Raw genomic sequence first — 23,308 nt, 5'->3', positions numbered from 1 at the left:
GTTGGCCATTTCCTTTTCCAGCTTATTTAACTACTGTGGAAACTTAGACAAACAGGGTTAAATGACTCGTCCAGAGTCATGTGGCTAGCAAATGTCTGAAGTCAGATGTGAGCTCAGAAAGCTGAGACTTCCTGACTCCGGGCTTATTGCTCTGCACACTAGTAATATGTTTAAGAAGCTCTGATACAGTGAATAGGGTCGGCTAAACAAGCATTGAGACTAGAAACCAGATCCTATTTCTATCCCATTTTGATTGTATGACCCTAAGCATGTCACTTCTTAATGACCCCAGGCAACTTTGCAGGACTATAAGTTGCAGAGCAGGTGTTGATCTCTATTACATTTCCCAATAATTTGTGGTTTCTCTTCCTTTCTTCTTCTTGTACAGTTAGTAATGTCACTAGAATGGATTGCCTGATACCCTGGAAATTTCCTCCATGCTGTCGTACTTGGGCTTCCACTTAGCCTTCTTGTCCCTGGAATCCGATGACTGGAGGAGGGTGTGAGGCTGACCAATTTGCACAGTTCTGACTCTCTCAAATCCAATTCACATGCAAGTCAAGACCTCACTCTCTGATCCTCTTCCAGAACAAAGGATGAACAGCCACAAACAAGTCAGATGTTAAAGTTTGAAAAGAGGGATGCTATGGGATCAAGACTTACTATTACTATGTAATAAGTATTCCTTTTTAATAAAAGATTTTTTGAAGTTCATTAAGGGGGGTATGAACTCCAGAAGTACTTGAAAGCATAAAGTGATTGAGCTGGAAGAAACCTTGGTAATCACCCAGACTTCTGCTCCTCATTGTTAAAGATGAGGAATGACTTGCTCAGTACCTACTTCATTCAATTCCACTTTATCATTATCCATTCAAATCATTCATCTTAATTTTATCCATTTAGTGAAATGGAACCAGGTGTTTAGAAGGGGACAAAATGCATTGATTCTATTTTTAGTTACTTACATTGAACAATTGATCAATAAACAGTTTATTATGCATATACTTACATGCCTGCCACTGTATTAAGTGGGGGGGATACAAAGAAAGAACAACAACAACAAAAAAAAAAAAAAACAATTTTACAAGATGCAGTGATTTTATTTTTGAGCCAGCCTTTAGCTTCTCTGGGCACTAAATAATTTAACCAAGCTGTGATTTTCCAGCCTCAGTACTGAGCATTCTAGATGCTGCTGACTGCTTGGATAGTTGAAACTTCAGCATGATCTTTCAAATGCTTTCTTGGTACTCTGACCTTTCTTGAGAAGCAGATAAGTTTCCACTGCTGACTTATGGATGCCAGTGCTGGGGCCAGGGCATGCTTAGCAAGCCTGATGGGATCAGGAAGGATGTGAGCAATAACCACTGACCCAATGCATTAACAAGGCTCTGTAAGATATTAAATATAGGGTATCTGAAATACAGACCCAAGTCTGCAAGCTTTGGGAGTTAGGAAGTAATTCATTACAGAACAATTTATCAGCAGTCTATGTGATAGAAATATTATTCCTGTCAACGGCTAAATTTTTTTGGTAGTAACATGTTCAGAGTCATTTATTCAGTTATTTCAATCATGTCCGATTTTCTAGGACCCCATTTGGGGTTTTCTTGGCAAAGATTCTGGAGTGGTTTGCCATTTTCTTCTTCAGTTCATTTTACAGATGAGAAACTGAGACAATCAGGGTTAAATGACTTGTCCAGAGCCACACAACTAGGAAGTGTATAAGGCTGGATTTGAACTCAGGAAGATAATTCTTCCTGACTCCAGACTGGGTAGTCTGTGCACTATGGCACCTCCTGGTTGTCCTATTCAAGTTGACTTTGTCCAAATTAAGTCTTTGCAATCACTGTGACAATTGATACCAAATTAGGGAGAAGACCAGCCAGGTAATTTGTTAAGGGTTAGTCAGGAGGTATCTTGGAGGCAGCATAATACTTTGTCAAGAGCACTGGTCTGGAGTCTGATACTATGAGGTCAATTTTTGCAGTTCTGGTGTAATCTTAAAGCATTTCATTTGTAGCCTCAGTCTTTTCCTATGTAAAATGTGCAGATTAATAGAATTGGCCTAAAGTTATCTTCCAGTTCTATATATGATCTAAATAATGGGGAAAAAATAGAACTAGATTATGAGGTAGTCATGAAAAATTAAAAGAGTTTCCACCAGTTCTGAGGCTTTCACAGATAATTTCTGGTTACTTTGGCATGTTAGTGTGGAAAAGGCTTCAATAAAGTCAAAGGTCTAACTATAATGCTTGAAGCTGGGGTACCTTGATTTAATTAGTAGCCAGAGCCAAGGGTGCTACTTCATTCCTCCAACAAACCTATTAGTTTCAGTAGCCAGTGACCAAATGGCCCTTGACCTCATTTACCTTTATCTAGGGAATGATTGACTCTGATCATAAGTAGAGTGTGGATGGCTCACTGAAAACAAAGCTTCATTACTGGAAAAACAATTCAAGATACAGCACACCTTACTTATCTTGGCAACTTGATCTAGGACACTTGAAAAAGCTTGTCTGTAAACAAAATAAACTCTTGGTCCATTTATTCTTATTTGACACAAATAAACTAACAAGTTTGCTTATTGGATTTCTCAGTTCTCAGCGGATTAGAAACTAACAATAAAAAGAAAGGAATGGGAATAGTAAAGATAGGAACAATGATAGAAGGAAGAAATGGCAAATGTCCATAGTGATACACATATTTTTTGTTTAATAGTTTTTCTGTGTTGCCTTTCAGTATCAAATAGCTTTTCAAAAACACCATTATGTTCTTTGAGGAGTCCAATAATGGATACACTTCTTGATAACCTTGAATTTATATTATATGCGCACATACACACACACACACATATATACACATAATACACACATGTACATGAATGTTTAAGTATATATTACATGAACTATATATATGTTATATGTCTATGCATGTGTATATGCCTCTGCTTTAGAAAGTTGAACAGTGTGCAATACATTTTAACAAAAGTTCCACCACAATTCCCCATTTATAATGAGGTCTTAGGCTATATTTTCCTGATGTTAGAGAAATAATATAATATAAATGAATGAATAATAGCACATTCTAAGTTAAAGCTTCTTGAACTTTTTCCACTCTTGACCCCTTTTTGCTAGAGAAATTTTCACATGACTCTGGGCATAAAGGTATGTGCAACAGGTAGACAAATCAGACCTTTACTGATAATTATTTTGCAGTCTCTCACATTCAGTTATAAGACCCCATCTGGGGTTGGGAAGGAGAGTGGAGGCAGCTAGGATCTAACTGAAGGGTTGGGCAGTGAAGTGCTAGAGTCACAAAGCCAGAATTTCACATCTGGACACTTACTGTAACACCCTTGAGTAAGTCACTTCATCCTCTTTGCCCCAGTTTCCTTGTTTGTAAAATGAACTGATGAAGGAAATGGCAAACCATTCCAGAGTCTCTGCCAAGAAAACATCAAATGGGATCACAAGGAGTCAGTCACAACTGCACTGCAGCAACAAATATAAACCTTATTTAGGGAGATAAATTTGTACAGGAGTCGGATGGAGAATAAGGTTTTTAGGATCTAATGAGTGATTTGTGAGGTAAACCACCTGGAAATTCACAGCTCTTAATTATAACTTCAGCTCCTATCTTCATTCTCCTTGAATGGGATAAACAGTGAAGACCTCTTCTTCTAAAGATGTGGCTTCAACCTAAGCTCTAATTGTGACTTGAGACTTTGCAATAATAAATTGAGCGATAAAGTTACAGGTGTTCGATTATCTCAAACATTTCTCTCCTGTCTCTTCCCTCTCCCCTTTCATTAGCATTTAATTACCTAATAAGTGTGTTGTGGGATTCATTTTTAGTCTCTGGATGAATTAGAACTCTCCAGCCAATGGGTGAAAAGCTTAGAGGGCAGGGTGAGGCTTTGGTGTGGGTCTATATATAAATTGTTTTTTTGGCAGTTTGCACTTTGCCCTCCTATATTGATATGTCTGTTGGGAGTTGCTCTTACGAAATTGTAATAAACCCTTTTGCTTTTCTTACTCAAGATTTTAATTTGGGTTTTCTATTCCACACATGAATGGGATAGGAGCTGGACTTTTATTTCATTTGCATCAGAAACTCCTTCTGCGTATGTAGGTCTTCTCAGTAACTAGTCTTACAAACTGAAAAATAGTAAAAAGTACTGCTTTATGTCACATTTCACTAGGACCAAGCCCAAAGGAAGTAAATTGTGCTAACATTTTGTCTATGAATGCTTTATCATAAATCTAAGCTGCAAATTCCCTGCACAAAATGCTGTTCTAACTTCATGCTTCATGGGGGAAAAAAATGAAGGGAAAAAGTATCTTTGAAAAAGCTTGATATAACTGAGTTGTATATCAAGTTACTTTAAGGAACAAAATAACATTTTTGGGTATTGGGACAAAAACATTTTGAAAACATTGCTTTATGCTCTGCCTTGAAGCCAGGAGTCCTTGTAGAGATCATCCATTCCTATTGTATTCAGCGATCTATATACACAATCTCTCCCGAGGTTAAATTAACACTTATAACCAACCTCCCTTTCTACTCCCCCAAGTAAGATGGCAGATTAGTGAATAGAGTCTGCTTCATAATTCACCAGATAATATATTCAACAGCAGGTAAGGCTGCATTTAATAACTTTTTTCTATTAACATTTTACTACATTAATCTTTGCTCAGAGAATATCCTAAACTAGAATCTTATATGCTAAATAGTCACATTACAAAAAGATTTCTAAATCTACAAGAAGATGAAACTTCTTAGAAAATTATCCTTTTAGGGAGAGGCTATTTGAACACTCAAATTAAAGAAGGCAGAATTAAGTTTAAATTGGTTCACATCCCTAGTGAACCAAGTCCCTTTTTACCAGCAGTTTTATGTTTAAGTCTGTAATTCCAAGTGCAGGACAGATCAAATGCCAGGAATTGTACTCATGTGGCTTCTGATGAGAGCCAATATTTTAAAAGTAGATCTGTTCCTGGCATAGGTCAAGTTGAAAAACCTCCCTTATGTACAAATATAAAATGACATTTCTCTTTTGCACTTAACTACTTTTGTGAATAAAAACGTACAAGAGAAAATATTTGGCAAGTTTCTCTATTCTCTCTATACTTTCTATATTACATATGTACTCTGTATTGTACTCTATATGGCATGGTTATAATCCAATTATTTGTAGATCAGAAACCTTCAAGGAATATTTTACCTCTAAATCTTTCAAAAATGTCCTGTTAGAGCTTAGTGGCAGCATTCTATAGGTTGTTACTGCAGATCCACAAAGGTCAAGGTCAATAATTTTTGCATTTTCCTCTTACCCATTTTTACACACATGAATGCACTATCATTATGTATAATAGTGACCCATTTATTTGGAGGAACTTATGTTTTTTAGCTTTTTTGGATTGTATCCAGAAAGCATCTTTGTAATATTACAGAGGCATTTGGTTGACAAGTTATCATTTCAGGTTTTTTTTTTTTTTTTAATCATAAAACTGTTTCACAAGATATATGGCTACTTCCCTTGGAAATAATCACTACAGTAACAGCAGACCATCTGTGATAAAGCACCTGCAGAGAGCAGACAAATGGAAACATGAACTAAACCCAAACAATGCCTTCTGCTGGAACAAGAGCTTTCCCAAAACAAAACAGAGCATTTCATCTTAGAATTTCATACATTACATGAAAAAAAAGGAAAATTTGGAATCAAACTGTCGTCCTGGGTACTGAAAAGCCAAACCAAACTAATACCTCTTTTTTTCCTTTATAAAAACAATGCAAACTTCCCAATTGTAACAAATTGATGTTTTTGCAGGTCAGGGTCTGGTTTGTTCACATAATCCCTGCATGAGAATTTAGGAAGCTTTTAAGAGACTTTTGGTTTTATTTTGTAACTGAAAAGGCACAATAAGGCTTTGACAGTGGAAATCAAATGTATAAATCCCGAGAGCTATCAAGGTTCAAATTCTATGAATTTATGTGTTCACTATCTTGTGGGCAATTTAGTTTCCCATTTAGTCTACCGAAGCAATACCAAAGTATGAACCAAAAGTAGAATTAAATGTTTTTCAGTAACATGTTACACTACTGGTGCAGGCAGTATAATAAATTATATTGCCTATAATTCAGGCAAAATTATAAAGCTTAAATTTGTACCTTCTCCCACCTATTGGTTTTTCCCGAGTCCCCTGTTTGCCTATGATTATATATATACCAAGTTCCAAAAGCAATTTACAATTTCAAAATGCATCCAAGAAAATAGGTAAACAATCCTTATACTTAAAGGTATTTTACTGCACTTTAATTTTAAAATAACTAAATAAGCATATTTCAAGGTATGTCATTATTTTCAAGGCGAGGAGAGCAAAATGCATTGCCAAATTAGAATTTCTTAATTTTTCTTTACATATTTTTAAAAAACTTATTTTTGGTTGTTCTTAAATCTTAATAGACCATTTGTTATGTATTACATATTTATGTTCCATCTTCCTTTAGATCCCAGAAGACTATTTTATGAGTTCCTCAGACGGGGAAAAATTCTTGCTTTCTTGTGTGGAGGGAAGGAAGAAAAGGACAATGATGTTTTACTCCTATTTCATACCAAGAGGAGGTAAATCATGTAATTTCACACATTCTTCCCACCTATTTAAATCTGGATTATTTTAAGAGTATTCTTTGGAAATCATTTCTTTCATTCTCTAAAATAAGGGTAGAACAGTAGCTAATAATTATTTTACCAAGTGGTTGTGTGTTGAAATTCAATACCTATATTAGCACAAGTCAATACCTAGAAAAATGATTTTATCCCCAATTTGGCATTTGTCTTTTTAAACTGAGGACACTTAAAAACATGGACTTTTTTCCCTTTAAAAAGAAAATTCCACAAGCACAATCATTGGTCTTGAATCTTTTAATAAGTTCTTGAAATAATAGTAAAAAAAAAAAAAATGCAAAAAAACACCACACTGTTGGAAAACTTCTGAATCAATGTGAATCTTCCTAAATGTTCAAATTCAGAATAGTGCAAATTTTGTTCATAAATTTTTACAAACTCAGATCACTTTGGTTTGTTTACTTGCTACAAATATTGGCAAAAACTGAACTTCAGATTCACATTTTGGCTGTATTAAATCTAATAGGTATAGAATAATTTCTAGTTTGACTGAGAAAAATAAACACTTACTGCTTATGCATGATCAAGTTTAAATTTGTATATTCAATTACTGCATGTTGCTAATTACTTCTGGTTTTGAAAGGAATATCTATTTTGAAAACAAAACATTTTCACATCACTATTTTCAATTTTAGAATATTCATAAGGGATCCTTTAACAAGTTGAGAATCGCCCCACATTTGCAACTTTCCTCTAAAGTAATCAGATACAGTTTTCTAGAGTTTTGCACCAAGAGCATTTATATTTTCCTCAAAAAAGAGAGAGAAAAAAAAAGGAGGACCACCACATAAATATACACACAAAAAATACACATTCTTAGACTAATAGCCCAAGATTCCATTCTGTTGACTGGTAACATCAATTTAAAAGGACAGCCAATTAATCAAATATGAAAATCATCTTAACAAGATTTGAAACAAACCAAAAACATTTCAATGCATAATACAAAAAAAAAAAAAAAAAAAAAAAAAAAAAAAAAAAAAAAAAAAAAACAAAAAAAAAAAAAAAAAAAAAAAAAAAAAAAAAAAAAAAAAAAAAAAAAAAAAAAAAAAAAAAAAAAAATCAATTCATCTTAAGTAAAAATTACTACTATACCATAACCACAAAACTGGAGTTTCTCAAAAGATTAGGGTTCAAATGGAAGGCACAACAATAAAATATCTTTTCTCATGAAAGAAATTATTGCTGAAATTTGCCTCCATGCAGTACTGAAATGAATGCTGAACCCTTAACATCGCATATGAAAAAAAAAAAAAAAAGAATAAATATTGAAGAGAATACAAGGCTCAGATTGGTTTTAATATACATTGCACTTAAGTTTTAAGACCCAATAGTTGCAAATTAGGTCTCATGTGGTCTATGTCATTAACTGAATACATTGTGCTCACCAATATAATTGATATTTAGAAACACCAAATGTTTAATGCAGTGACATATGCATTCTTTTTACAAGGCAATCACAGATTGCAAATCCTATAGGGCTGTGAAAAAAGTTGCAATCTCTATTCTATAGTAACAGAGAAATACAGAAATAATTTCGGCTCATTTAGAGTGAAGCAAATGGCAGAGATCCATAGTTACTGTTAAATGTCTACAGATCTCAAGAGAGAATTTAATAATCAAGAGGTGAAAATGTCAGCCACATACCACATTGAAGAACTGACTTTTCATTGCCATTTGCTTCCAATAAGATTGTCTACATAAAACTTCACTGTCAAGATAAAAAGTATAGTTGATATACTGCTGATATACTTGAGTGTATGGGTGTGTATGTGCGCTATTGCAGCATTAAGATGAGGGCACAACTCTTGAAGCATTAAATTAATGCTACAACCTGACATGGATCACCTCTACTTTTTTTTTTTTTTTGAAACACAACCCTATTTTTAATCTTCTGGTTAAATATTATTCCTATTACACCATACCTCACCTTTGTTGAGCACCATCAATCTACTCTTTTGGGCACAAATACAATTTAATTTTAGTTCAAGGCTTTGAAATATGGCAACTGTTTCAATAACTTAAATGAAATCTAATACTTGAAGTTCCCCAACACAATTTAGTATTAAATCCTTCCAGGGCACAGCCAGGTACAAATGCTTATGCAGTAAATCGAGGTAAGATTTTAAGATAAGCAGTTATTTTTTCCCACTTGGCTATTCTAAAATAGATCCACCATTTTTAACTCCTCCCCACTCCACCCCCACCTTTCTGGTCCTCCCCCCTCAGGTCATTTGTGCAGTTGGCCCAATCTAAATAGATTCTTCAAAGTAAAAAAAAATCTTCAGTCACAATCCATATCACAGGTTCTTCCCAACTTTGCTTCAATATTGGCATCTGGGAGTCTTGACTTTAGTCACTATGTGGCTTTTCAGGAATACCCTGCAGAGAGCAAAGAAAGATAATGAACACAGTGTACTCAATTTTTTACTTTGAAACACTGGCGATTTGAACCAGAAGCTTTGTTGGACTTTCTCTCTCTCTCTCTCTCTCTCTATATATATATATATTATATATATATATTACAGATCTTCAACTGTATAAGGATATTAGCAGTATCAAGAAACATTAGGATGGACATCCAACAACTTTTGCCAGCTGATTATGCTTTAAATATATATATATATATATATATATATATATATATATATATATATATATATGTACACAAATACACACATACAAACACAAATTCTGAGAGAAAGAGAAGACTATAAAAGATAAAGAGAGGGGTAAAACAGCTGAAAAATAAAATTGATGATCTAAAATTGGCTTTTAGTATGATTATGTATATAGTTATACAGTAGCAATAGTCTAAGTCAACAAAGAATATACCAGTGAAATAGGTGTGAGTAGGGTAGGAACCCTATCTTCCTTGGCTAAATATTTCAAGGAAATGCACTGTTAGAAACAGTTTGTTAAATTACAGTGAAAGGAGATTTCTAATAGCTTATTTACCAATAAAATATTGTCAGATCTATTCCTCTCAAAAGGGGAAGTGAAGCAATATTCTGAACTAGAATTAGTTTTATTCAAACTAAATTTTACATTGTGTATTTAAGGAGAACAAAGGGCTCATGCTTAATTTCTTGGAGAATCAGATCTTCAACTGTGTAAGAATATTAGCAGTATCAAGAAACATTAGGATGGGCATCCAACAACTTTTGCCAGCTGATTATGCTTTAAAAACACACAGGTAAGATGAAACTTACTAGTGAGAACAAGTAGCATATAAATTACTACATGACTGATGAATTGATAAGCCTGAGGATCATTATGAAAACCTATCCAAAGGGAATCTGATAGAAAGGGAACGGATTCATCAACAATTGAGAACTATTAAGTGGTCACATGAAATTCAAATAACCTTTTATCAATGTAAAAAGAATTTTGCATGTCTGTGGGAATAATTAACTATTAAAAGTCTTCAGAAAAAGCAGTAACATCTAAAAAGCATAAAATAGGCCTCACAATTGGCTTCTTAAAAGTTTCATTAGTATCATCTCAAGACTACACATTAAGTGGAATGATATTTCTTATTATATGGGTCCACTAGCAAAGAACTGATGATTTGTGGCCATCCCATGTGCCTGGAATCCATTCCTCTTTACTTTTTAAAGAATCCCTTTTTTCCTTGAGGAGAAAATTTCTCTCACACCTTCCCCAACTGCTAGTGCCCTCTCTCTCCCGAATTACCTTGTATTAATTTAATTGCTGTGTATAACATTGAATGCATTAATTTTGTATCTAAGATGCTGTACATATTTTTCTTATGTACTTGACATCTCCCTGATTAGAACACATCAGTTCAATGTGAGTAGAGTAGTAGGTGCTACATAGATTCTTGATAATTAATGCAGTTCTTTTTTTGCTAAGATGGGTTCAAAGGAGGAATGACAGAAGACATCTTAGCAGGTCTTGTAAGAAATTCTATATAGAAAAGTGAAACACAATTTTAAGTAACGTAGAACTTAGTATAGAGTGGTAGGCTCAATAAAAAATAGGCAGATGACAAAAGATAAACAAAATTGGCCAGTAGCAGTAGCAACCAGAAATGAAGGGACTATAGTCATTTATGATTTTGAACCATAGTTCAGAACAGGCTCTATTGAAAATGGCTATAAACCTAAACGAAAGTTGTTTTTATGTGTTCAATGTGAAAGGAACTTCTGGCCTTTCTGCCAAATCCACCAAAAAAAAAAAAAGTGTAAAAACCTTATCTCTGAATACAAAGAGCAGTAACATGGTGGTGATAAAGGGAGGGAGGGAGAGGGAAAGGAGAGAGAGGGGGAGAGAGAAAAGGAAAGAGAGAGAGAGAGAGAGGGAAAGAGAGAGGGAAGAAGGGAGGGAGAGAGAGAAGAAGGGAAGGAAGGAAAGGGAGGGAGGGAGAGGGAGGGAAAGAGAAGGGGGGAGAGGGAAAGAGAAAGAGAGAGAACAACCAGCTTGATCCATACTGTAATGGATACCAGCTTCTACTAGAAATTCATTTCTAAGTTATCCCTTATATATCACCTAAAACAGGAGGGAAAAAAAAAGACACAGAATAGAAGAATAAGAAATTTCAGAACTTTGAACCAAGAAAAAAAAGGAGATTGAATCCACTGGAGAAAAAAAAAAATCACTAACATGAATTGGCTTTGCCTTGGGTTCCTCTAGTTCTTTTTAAGTTAAATCTCTCTGTGAACTAGGTGAATACTAATATGTCTTTAATCTTTTTTTCCTGCCTTATCTTTCTTACTACTGTCCAGTCCATTCTAAAAATTCTATTTCTTTTAAAAGATATTTTAGACTTTTTTTTTTTTATTATATCAATTGTTACTTAATGACAATTATGAAACTGAATTAGAGAAATAGTGAGAAAGATACCTTTGGGTAAACACATGATCATAACCTCTCATCACATTAGCAGATAGCTTTGGTGAATTGCTATGGCTGAAAAAGTCAGCAGCACTCACTAAGCAACTTTCTAGTGATAAATTACTTCAAATATAATAAAAAACAAGCCTCGAATAAGTCAAATGGGCCTTTAGTGGAAGCCTTTCCAGATTAGCCAGAGTTATTACTTAAGAATCCAGGATAATTTTCTGGGAGTGAAGGAATGAAGCTATCATTTAAAAGTTATGTAATTATTCTTTCACTAAAAAGGTGTGCACTGATACCTCACAATAGTGTGGAGATGGGTTCTCGAAGCTATGTCAACAGTGTATGATCTCGGGCAGGTCTTGCCAAGTTTGAAAACTTACCAATGATATAGACAGTCTGTCACAAGGACCAGCCTACTTATGTTTGTAGAAGATCAACTTTAGGTTGATTGCTGCCTTTTTTTTTTTTTTTTTTGGCCATAGCAGCTTAAGACAACCATGAACTAAAAGGACATAGTGATCTGGATTAGTGAAAGGAAGACCTTAACTGGTGAAAGCCTTCAAACAGTGCCGTAATACAGCTTCTAAATTTCCTTCATTTTTAAAGCTGCTTTAAATTTTGAAGTTCTGGTCTTGACACTTCTCTAGAAATAATATAGTCCCAGAACATGCTTATTTTGCAATCTATACTATATACTATGACCAAATTCCAATATTATCACAAAAAATCCTACAGTAATTTTATTCAGCTGTTCACAAATATATGTCACTGCTCTACCCAACTGTTTCCAGTAACAAAGTCTGTCCTGATATTAGTACTTAATAAAACCTAATGTGGCAGAAGCTTCATTAGCAAAGGCAGATTTTCCTTACCCTGTTCAGTTTATTAAGATCCTTTATAAGGCCTTTTACATTCTTTAATTTCCACTGCCAGCATCATTATCCCATGATCATGCCAAAGGAGGGTGCTGGATAGTCATAGAATCTAGGTTTGAATCTCTACCTTAGGCAGGTCACTGGGCTTCAGTTTCTTCACAATGAGAAAGAAGAACCTGGACAAGACAATCTATGTGATCCTATGAATATTATAAATCTCCTTTCTGCTAGGTTATTTACATGAATACCTCAAGGACTGTTGATTTCAGTGGGAGTACTCTTTCAGACCCACTTTCAACAAATTACAGATTTTAACTCTTCAGATTCTTAATAGATTGCTTTTATAAATCGCTGGCTCAAAAATCAGCTAATCTCCAAATTCCTGGTAATGAGTCTCAGTGTACTTAATTAGGATGGTACTTAAGACAACATAAATACAGCCCTCTGATAGACCAAGACTCAATGTCATTTCATCTCAGTATAATCTGCCAAAGCTTGCGTTCTGCAATCATAGCTTTCAAGAATCCAGAATCACTTACTTGCCTTATGAGCCACTGGATTAAGATTTTACTTGACTTCACCAAATTAGTGTTCTTAAAATACTCTTTTGTCATCTTCCCACTCAAAACCCTTCAGTGGCTTCCTATTATTACGTATACAAGTCTCTTCCTCTACAACCTCCTACTCTACCAATTAATCTAAATAAATCTTGCCTTCCAACTAAATTAATCTTGCTTCTATGCCCTTCCTGTCATGGCTCCCCCATGTCTCAGGTGATCCTCCCAATTCTTTTATCTCTAATTCCTACCACTGCTTCTTCTCAACCACCTTAGCTCTGGGTGACCAGTTGAGCTTTCAGGGTACTTATTGTCCGTAGTAAATCATCTCTTATTTAACGATGTCTTCTCTCCCTCCTTCTTAGATGTTTGGGTTAAAAAGAATCAGAACCCCTAACAGGAGGCTCTTGATCTGTAAGATATTAGGATAGTATTAGCTAAGTATTTAATATGTATTTTTTATGATGAATGACATTGGTCTAATCAAAATGTTTACATTCCTATAATTTTCCAATAGGCATCTTAGTACGCTCAATTATGTTTCAGATTATCAGTAAATTCTCAACCAAAAAAAAAAAAAAAGATTTTAATTCAATTGAATGCCACATCATAATTTTAGAGAAATAAGAGAATATGTGAAATCAAAGGACAAGAGAATATGAAAGTCTAGAAAGATTGGCAATCAATCTTTCTTAAGACAATATTACAATTTACTGATAAAAAGCTATTAAACGTTACAATAAGTTAAAGCCAAATTGCTTTGGTTATTGTAGTCAGTCAAGTAAATAAGTAAGTCTTATACACTTAATATTTGACTATCTTATAAAGTATATAAAATTTGTGATTTAATTTCTATTTAATTTCAAATTCTGGTTGTATATATTCTAAATTCTTTCCTTAAATTTTATGGTTAAATAACAAAAAGAAATGGTTCTTAAAGATCTTAATATACTAGAACAGAAAATTATTTAATGACATAGATACTTGTTTTTATTCTGAAAGACTGATTTAGTAACTACTGATACTAACTTTATATATGACATCACTACATGTTGGGAAAACTTATTATACTCTCTCCTACACTAAGTTAATAACCTATTAACTTCATAAAATGTTACTACAGAATGCACAAAAAATGCATGTAAACATATGGAGATATGGATGTATCTATGTATTTATCATTTAAATTCCAACTCTCACCAAATTTTTTAAACAGTCAGAAGCAGAATGCTGTAGTAACACATCTAATGAATAGTAAGCAGTAAGGTAAGAACATTAAAAAACCTTTTTTTGAAGCTACAGAAAATAAATGATCAAGTCATTAGAATTTATGTCAAGTTGAAATAAACTTTACAAAACTATATAACGATTTTATTTATCATACCATGGCCAGTTGTCGTCCTATGTTTCCTACTGTCACACCACCTGAGAAAAAAATACACGGCAGCCAAGAACGGATATAAAGAAAATCAGGAGATGTATACCTATAGCAAAAGAAAAAAAAAAGATTTTTATTAAGTAACTTACGTGTCAATTCCACTAAAATTACATAGTTATAAAGGAAAAAATTCAATTCAATTCAGTATGTGGACAGTTTTTAGCATCACTGGAGACCACACCTGATTCATTAAAGGCAAGCACAAAGCCTTTATGATTGAACCATCATATCATGAAATAGACCCATATCATCTATCTATATACATAAATAAATTCAGGAACAAGGCAGAGTATCTCTTTTGTTGGTTTTTAAATGCAATATATGCATACACATAAAATTATCTTGCTGCACAAGAAAAATCAACTCAAACTAGAAAAAAAATTAGAAAGAAAACACAATGCAAGCAAACAACAAAAAGAGTGAAAATGCTATGGTGTGATCCACACTTTTTCCCACAGTCCTCTGAGTGTAGATGGCTCTCTTCATCACAAGATCACTGGAACTGATCTGAATCATCTCATTGTTGAAGAGAGCCACATCCATCAGAATTGATCATTGTATAGTCTTGTTGTTGCCATGTATAATGATCTCCTGCTCATTTCACTCAGCATCAGTTCATGTAAGTCTTTCCAGGCCTCTGTATTCATCCTGCTCGTCATTTCTTACAGAATAATAATATTCCATAACATTCATATACCACAATTTATTCAGCCATTCTCCAACTGGTGGGCAGCCACTCAGTTTCTAATTTACCACTACATAAAGGGCTAAGGCAGAATATCTTTATAGAACTTCATGCCACAATTATGAGATTAGAAAAATCAGCTTAAGCACATATAAACATATGAAAATAAAAAACAAGTTTCAATATTCTAAAGGACAGATAGCTTTAAAAAGTTAAATTTTAAAATAATATACTCACTGATAAACACCATTATACACAAGAAACTGAGTGATCAGAGTTGCTAGAAATGCTATTGTAATTCCAAGCCCAAGGCCACTTCTTGACCGATCAAAAGTCCACCAAAGGCCCAAAGACAAAGCAGCTAAAGTCAATGACAGTTGAACATTATTGGCAAAATCCAGTTTCTGATTATGTGGAAGTCAAGGAAAAGTTTTGTTTTTTAACATTAAGAGTAACTTTTGGCAAACTACTTATACTGTACATTAAATTTATAACCATAGGCTTTAGAGCTGAAAAAGAACTTTAGAAAATTATATGGTCCAATTCCCTTTTCATATATGGCAATTAAGATGAAGAGATTCTTTTTATGTATTCAAATTCTGGGAGTCATAACCTAGGTCATCTTTGATTTCCAATCCAGCATTAAGCTTCAGGTTTTTTGAGGGAGGTGAGGCTCGAGGTAAGGGAGAGGCAGAACAACTACTTAGGATTTAGTGTGAAATTTTTCACCAACTAGAAAAAAGTTCATTGATTTAACGGGTGGAAAGACTTTGTTGGACACAGCGCTATTTATGAATATGACATTCGGAAATGTTTCCATTATTACTGAGCCCAAACTGGTGTGTTCACATATAATTCTCCTATAATGTTTCCATAGTGAAGCAGTAAGCCTTAAAAATCAGTGAGTATTAACACTTAGCAAGGTACATAGTTCAGAATAGCATCGGGGAAAAAAATACTCATTCCAGAAATCTATATAGACAGCTGCTATTTACAATTCAATATAGTATTACTGTCAGGAACAAAACATGTGATTTACTTGTGAGACTTAAAAGCTAGAACAAAACAACTTTTCCTTGTAACCAATATTTTCACACTGAAATGAGAGCGTTGTAATGGTAATTTTAAGTTCAAAATCTATGGAATTACCTAGTCAGTTATTTGCCATGAAAAATCAATATTCTGGCTTGGCTTTCCATAGGCATAACTAAGTAGCAGCCAGAGTAGAGTAAGGCCCTTCTGTCAGCTATTGGGCTTACTATAGACACATTATATTAAACTTAGGTGGTAGTATTGGACTGGAAAAAAACAAATTCAAATTTAGCCTCAGAGGAAGTTTTCTGTTACATGATGTTGCTTTCCTAGTCTGAAAGTACATCTAAGATTTCTTAATGGATCCATTAAATTCAACTACATGCTACAGCTATAATGTGGATTTTAAATCACCCTAGATGAATAAATGCATTGTGTAAACTTGAGCAAGTCAATTAATTTCATCTGTAAAATGTGGATACTATTATCTATCTTATCTTGCTATTATTATACATGTATATACATATATATACACACACATATATATATATAGTACCTATATATCTCCCAGAATTACAGTGAGAATCAAACAACAACTGTAAAGAATTTAACATAGTGCAGGGACAGGAGTGTTATATAAATATTACTACTACTATTTTTGCTACCTACTAACGCTTTGTTAGCATAAAGAACAATTTTACCCTTTATTCTTATTACTACTAAAGAGTAATCAAGAAATAAAAGACTATCAGAGCTGGGGTATGTTGAGAACATCTATTCCACAGGATTATAGATTTATAGTTAAAAAGGATTTTAAAGGTCATGTAGTCCAACTGTCTTATTTAATAGATGAAGAAGCTGAAGCCCTGGAAGAGTAAAACATTTGCCTGAAAAGTACATCTAAGTACATCATATGAAAAGTCGATTATCAGAGCAGAGACTAGGGTCCTCTATCTCTAGACTCAATCAATGTTCTTTCCACTTCCAAGTCAAACTACATCTAATAAAAATTTCTTTATGGCTCCATTAAATTCAACTATTCTTCATCTACAATGTGAATTTAAAACCACACTGGAGGATTAAAAAAATACTGCATCCTACGAAAAAAAAGAAAAAAATCAAATATTTTATTCACTTAAATCTACAAAGAATCTAATAACTGACATCTCCCCAAATTTAGAGAATTTGTAAAGTTGAGAATCATTAGTTTAACCAGAGATTACTATGAAGATTAAAATAAATTGACAGAATCCACAAAGACTGATTCGGGATTAGAGAAGATTTACTTCAAAATAATAAATGTCAAGTAAGGACTTTTTACTTATGATTTCTTATGCTTATATTTGAGAGTTTACATAAAAAAATCAATGTTAGTATGGCAATTTCCTTGTGTGCAACCCCTACTTATAATATTCTGAAACCATGTTTGGGAAACTCTGGATTAGATGATCCATGGGTTCCTTTCAATATTCCATAAGGTAGAGCTTTTGTGTTTACATTGATTTGTATGATCAGCTAAAAAAAACAAAAGAAAAAAAGTAGCTTTAAGGAAAAACAAAACAAAACACCAACTCTCAAAAATCACCTAAGGCAACACCCCACAGATATAAAATATTTCAAGGATACAGCACTTGCATGGTTAATACCAACAAACACTGCTATGCAGCGCATTACACTGGCCCATTCTCTCTTAAACTTGTGAGGTTCTCCAAGGTGACTGTCAATACAGGGATAGAGCAAACCAACAACAGCTGTATAGGGAAAAACATGAAAAAACACAAGATTGTTAAAGAATAGTGTGCAGTACTACTCAAGTCCCTTTTTAGACGTATTTGATATCACAACAAAACACTTAGACTGAAATTTTAACAAATTAAACTGAAGAAAAAAAAAAAAAACCAAGAGAATAGCTGTTTCTAAGGGATTCTAAAAAAATCCAGTTATGACTGGATTAAGTTGAAAAAATGTCTGACTGAACAGAAATGTGAATGTGAATGTGAAATTTAACTGAACTGTCCTGTGTTCAAGTTGTCACTCACTTTGAAAATTCCATGAACCACGACTATAAATGCAACAGGTCAGAAAAGGGAGAGAGATTAATAATGCAGAGTCGCCATAGAAGGTCAGACATAAAGTGTTGGCTCTGCCTTGGGTAATTTAATATCAGTTAACATTTATTAACTGTATGAGTAATCCCTTTGCTCCTCTGAACTAAGGAACTTTAATTTGCCTTTAAGGGTTAAACCCTATCAAAACATTCTATGAACAGTCAAGAGCATGGAAGAAGTGGGAAGAATTGTACCATATGTGGGGAGTTAGCTCTGAATAGGGGAAAAGATTCACACTGGACCTTTTATTTAGGTTAAATATACACTTTTGTTCAGTCGTGTCTAACTCTTTGTGACCGCATTTGGGTTTTTTTTTTTTGGCAAAGATACCAGAGTGGTCTGCCATTTCTTCAGCTCATTTTACAGATGAGGAAACTGAAGCAAACGGGGTTAAGTGACTTGCCCAGGGTCACTCAGATGTTTACATGTCTGAGGTCACATCTCAACTCAGGAAGGTGAGTCATTTCCTGACTCCTGGCCCAGAGCTCTGTGCACTGTGCCACCTAGCTGGTCTAAATATGTACAGTAGGCCAAAATCATGTATGCCCCTGAAACAGAAGTTTAGACTTGGTACAGCAAGAAAGCAGTTAATATTAAAACTATTAACAGGAAAATAGCAAACATTTTGTAAAAATGAAAATTGTATTTTATCAAAGACATGGCACGCACATAAGATTTTTGAAAATACCAGGATACCTGAATGACTTTCCCAACTTTCAATACAGGGATATCTGGCATTACACATTTAGCTTTAATTATACTCTAAAATTATCTCTAGTTTAACTGATCATTGACTTTAGCCTGACTAAAATATAAACTTTTACCTTACACACTCCAGAAAAATGAAAATTATTTTAAAAGTATTTTTGCAGTATGTTCTTGGTTCTAGATTTGTCCATTGAGAAATTAAACATTGTCTCACCTTACCAAACACATAAAAACCCAAAGAACCCTTAGCAGTGGGATATAAATGAGGAATTATGTTTTGGATTCTCTGGGATGTCACTATTGTATATGTTGAAGGATAATCCTCAGTTCTATTCTAGCTCTAGTTTTTTACATGTCATATTTCAACATAACCACAATGTTGAAATTTCAAATCTGGGATTATTCTTAAAACATGAAAAACTTTTTAAAAGGGGCAATTTTAAGCAGTCATATATGATGTTTACATGTGTTCAGATAATCATAAATTGAACTCCCTCCCCCAAAAATAGCTACAACACATGAAGCTTAAATTTCTGCATTTTTGTTGACTAAAACACTTAGATTCTTTGTCTCCCTTCCCCCCAAGATTTTCTTTGCTCTGAGCAACACAATTCTCTTACAAGAGTCTTTATTTTCTGTTAAATTTTTCTGTTAAAATAAATCTGATTTATCTCTAACACAACTAGCTTTGTGACTCCAGTCAAGTCACAACTTCTCAGGGTCCCCAAACAATTTTTCAATATATGTTCTTGCAAAGACAGTGCCATGCTTCACTACATTGTTAGGTATCGCTCCCCTCTTGAAAGCTCCCTATGCCAAAGAAAAATTGAGTCACTTATAGAGCTAAAAACAAATTCTTAAGAAATAAATACTAAATCAACCTACTCAAATTAACTAATATTTTATTAAAAAGCCAAGTTTTAAAAATGTTTCACTCCTTTAGCCGATTCAATGTAGGACTAATGACCTCACCTCTTCCTCAGATTGTTTTAGCTGCAAAATGGACATCCTGTTACAAAAAGATCTCCGCTCAGCAGGCTGTTATGAAATCTAAATGTTAAACTCCTTTAAGTTTCATCTTTTTATTACACCATTTGTTTATCTTTCTTTGTTAAAAAATTTTTTTAAAGTTAGTGGTTCTAATCAAATAATACAAAGTCATCCATGTACTTGTTTTATAAAGTCCCGATACAGTTCTAGGAAAAAGGCTTGGCTTTTGGCTGCAGTTGACTGGGCTATTTTGGCATAAGGAAATGCTGAAGTTCCTCCCCCAGCAACCTCCTTCCAAGCACATGTGACTGACTTGTTTTCAGTTCTCCAGCAGTGTAGCATGTTCACTTGGGGAACCAATAGCAACCAAGCATCGTGGCTCACCAGTTCTAATGAAGGCCAATCACAGGGCAGCTAGCTCCTGATGACACATGTCTGCTGCTGCACTAGAATCAAAGGTTGTCCTCAGGCTGCCTGAGGGAAGTAGGAAGAGGCCACATCACAAGAACCTATACCCATATCTTATCTTAGCTCATCTCCATCCTTAGACTTCCTCAAACTTTGCCCCAGAAGCTCTTTTTAGACTAGCTTTTAAGGTTTGGAAGTAATGCCATGCTGCCTTAACTATTAACCTACACTAATAAGTTCTTGTTACAAACTGTAATTAAAACTGGAGTGAGGGGTACAGTTTACTATGTGACATTGGCATAAAATTCCCCCCAGGTTTTTGTTCTTGGGCAAGAATTAATTAAACTTGCCTTCTCCATCATTATTTATTTGGAGAGCTCTGCCATTACTTACCAGCTGCTGTTCCACAGCATGGAGGAACCCACCAGGCAGAAGAAAAGATTGTAGCAATAACTTCTTCTGGGAAAAGTGTGACATTCCTCTGTATCTGAAGCAAGTTGAGGACCAGGGCTAGGAAGACACCGACTGCAAAGAGCACAACACTTCGCTGCACCAAATGATGGTGCCAACTGTTACTGGGGGCTCTGCTGTTGTTGCTTTTGGTGTTAGTGTTCCTGTTCGTGTCTGTGGTTTCAGTGTTGATGGCACCTTGTCCCACCAGTACCAGGGAAGGGCCGGAGACGGAGGGATTTAGCATGTCTCCCACTTTCTCAGTCAGCCTAGCAGTGCCAGCACGGAGGTTGCCTTTATGCCTCCCTCTGGTAGTGCAAGAACAACTCCAGAAGTGTTCGTCTAATCTGGGCATCAGTCACCACCGACAGTTTTGGAAGAATCTCCTAAAAGAAAGTAGGGAAAAGCCAAACAGTGACAAAACAGTTTCAAAAAGGCAAAAATGATTTCAAGGCATCTGATAATATATTCCAGGCCTACTTACTTAAGTTAGACTCAAGGTGACATGCACCTGAACAGATAACAGTGGACAGGGCAGTGGTTTGAATGATAAGACTTTCTATCCAGTTCTTGCAGCCGATTCAATGTAGGACTAAGGACCTCACCTCTTCCTTAGATTGTTTTAGCTGCAAAATGGACATCCTGTTACAAAAAGATCTCCGGCTCAGCAGGCTGTTATGAAATCTAACGGGATCCCTGACTGAGTGCCATAGAGAAGGGCCGGTATAAACATTTGCAGGAAGGAACATGCGCAAAATGCTTAGAACGCTCCCCTCCTAGAAAAGTACAGGTCGCGGGAGCTCACTTCTCCCCTCCTTGCCCGATGCTATTCTTTACAAACCAACCGAACTTTTTTTCCCCTCCTCGCCTACGGAATGCTTGGGATAAGGCATTTTCACAGACACCGCCGTCCAGCAACCGCCAAACTTTGGGGGAAATCCATCCGTGGACCGAAGCATCGGCGAAGGCACGCTCACTCCCCCTCCCCCTCCCCTGGATCAATTTCTTTCTTCTGCTCCTTTTTTTTTTTTTAACTTAATAAATGACCGATGCTTTTAGTGGCTTCGAAAATATTTCCGACTTTGGGGGCGGGCAGTCAACCAGCATTTATTAAGCGCCTACCAGCTCCGTGTAAGCTCGGCCGGGGATACAAAAAGGCAAAGCTATATCCATCCCTGCCCTCGAGCAGCTCTCCATCAAAAGGCGTGCAAGAACACTTGGGTCGGGACCACACACACACACGGGGCTTGGGACAATGGGGGACAAAAGCCGCTGGGAGGCTTCCGGGCGCGGGCTGGGAGGATGGAGGAACTCGGGCCTCGGGTCGGGGATGGGGCTCCCAGGCACCCGCGACCCCCGAGACCGCCTTACCTGCAGGAGAGGCGAGGGACCAGAGGCCTGTCCGGCGGAGGAAGATGAAGAGAAGGAAGAGGAGAAGCAAGAGGAAGAAGAGAAAGATAAGGAGGACGACGACCGAGGATGGAGGTTGGATGAGGAGGAGGAGGAGGAGGAGGAGCAGCGTCGGCCTGGTCTCCAAAGTTTCGCCTACAGCGTCGAGCCGGCGCTAAAAGGTTTATATCGACACACGCGAAGCCCCCGAATCACGTTACCAAGTCCCAACCTACCCGAAACCCAGTCGGGCGCTAGCCACGGCCCCTCCCTCCCCGCGCTGACCGGGCGAGGGGGAGGGACCACCCGGGCGGCGGCGGCGGCGGCGGGAGCGGCGGCGGCAGCGGCCACAGCCACGGTTCAGGCAGCCTCCCCCAGCTCGCCCCGCCCCGCCCCGCTCCGCCCCTCCCGGCTCCGCTCCGCCCCCCTCCTTCTCGCCCAGACGCCCTCCTCCCTCTGCCTCGGCCGGAGCCTGAGGCCACACCTCCTCGTCCCCGCCAGGTAAACATTCGGTCTGGTGAGGCCGTCCCAGCCAATGGGAGACAGGCGGCCCATATGACGTAGAAGACACACCACCCGCCTTTCCAACTGACAGATACGAACCGCTGGGGCGGGAGCGCGAGCCGCGGGCCGAGCGCTAGTGGCGAGGGAGGGGGGAGGGAGGAGGGGGCGCCGAGGAGGCGTGGGACCTCGCGACGGGAGGGCGTTGTAAGCGAATCTTGCGGGGAGGGAGGAGGGAGGAGGGAGGAGGGAGGAGGGAGGAGGGAAACGCGAGGGCGTGCGCTTACGCACGCACGCGAGCCCGGGCCCGAGCCTCGCGTGCTGGAGAGGAGCTGGGCCGAGCTCAGAGAACAGAACGTGATGAAGCCGAACGTTCTGAGACCTAGCGCGGGCCCGACGCGAGCCCCCTGCGGGCGGGGTGGGGGTGCGGCAGCGGGAGAGCCGGAGCCGAGCGGCTCATCCTCCTCCCCTCCCCCGACCTGCGCGCGCCCGGGGCGGGCAGCCTCATTGTCACGCCTCACCTGCGGAGCGCTGCCTCGCCTTCGCGCCCGGCCTTCGCCGAAAAACGGGATCGGTGCAAACTCCCCTCCCCCTCCCTCCTAGCAAAGCGCGC

At 36.8% G+C, this 23,308-nt stretch overlaps 1 protein-coding gene across 5 annotated transcripts; it reads right to left on the bottom strand.

The window, feature by feature from the left end:
• Positions 1–8,503: 8,503 nt before the first annotated feature.
• Positions 8,504–22,591, bottom strand: INSIG1 (insulin induced gene 1). 5 transcript variants are annotated; one of them, XM_031939514.1, is made up of 7 exons: positions 22,177–22,424; positions 21,290–21,431; positions 20,749–21,191; positions 17,768–17,892; positions 15,347–15,513; positions 14,371–14,470; positions 8,504–9,073 (listed from the first exon to the last, which is right to left on the bottom strand). In XM_031939514.1, exons 3-7 carry the CDS (start codon positions 21,158–21,160, stop codon positions 9,044–9,046), a joined length of 834 nt encoding a protein of 277 aa, XP_031795374.1. In that variant the 5' UTR covers positions 21,161–21,191; positions 21,290–21,431; positions 22,177–22,424; the 3' UTR covers positions 8,504–9,043. The 5 variants fall into 5 exon arrangements, with proteins under 5 accessions (XP_031795374.1, XP_031795371.1, XP_031795370.1 ...); XM_031939511.1 differs by lacking the exon at positions 8,504–9,073 and adding an exon at positions 11,458–13,398 and having other exon boundaries at positions 21,290–21,447; XM_031939510.1 differs by lacking the exon at positions 8,504–9,073 and adding an exon at positions 11,458–13,398.
• Positions 22,592–23,308: the final 717 nt, after the last annotated feature.

This window comes from Sarcophilus harrisii, chromosome 5 (genome assembly GCF_902635505.1).
Source record: "Sarcophilus harrisii chromosome 5, mSarHar1.11, whole genome shotgun sequence".
NCBI lineage: Eukaryota > Metazoa > Chordata > Mammalia > Dasyuromorphia > Dasyuridae > Sarcophilus > Sarcophilus harrisii.
This window is presented reverse-complemented; position numbering and strand designations above follow the sequence as displayed.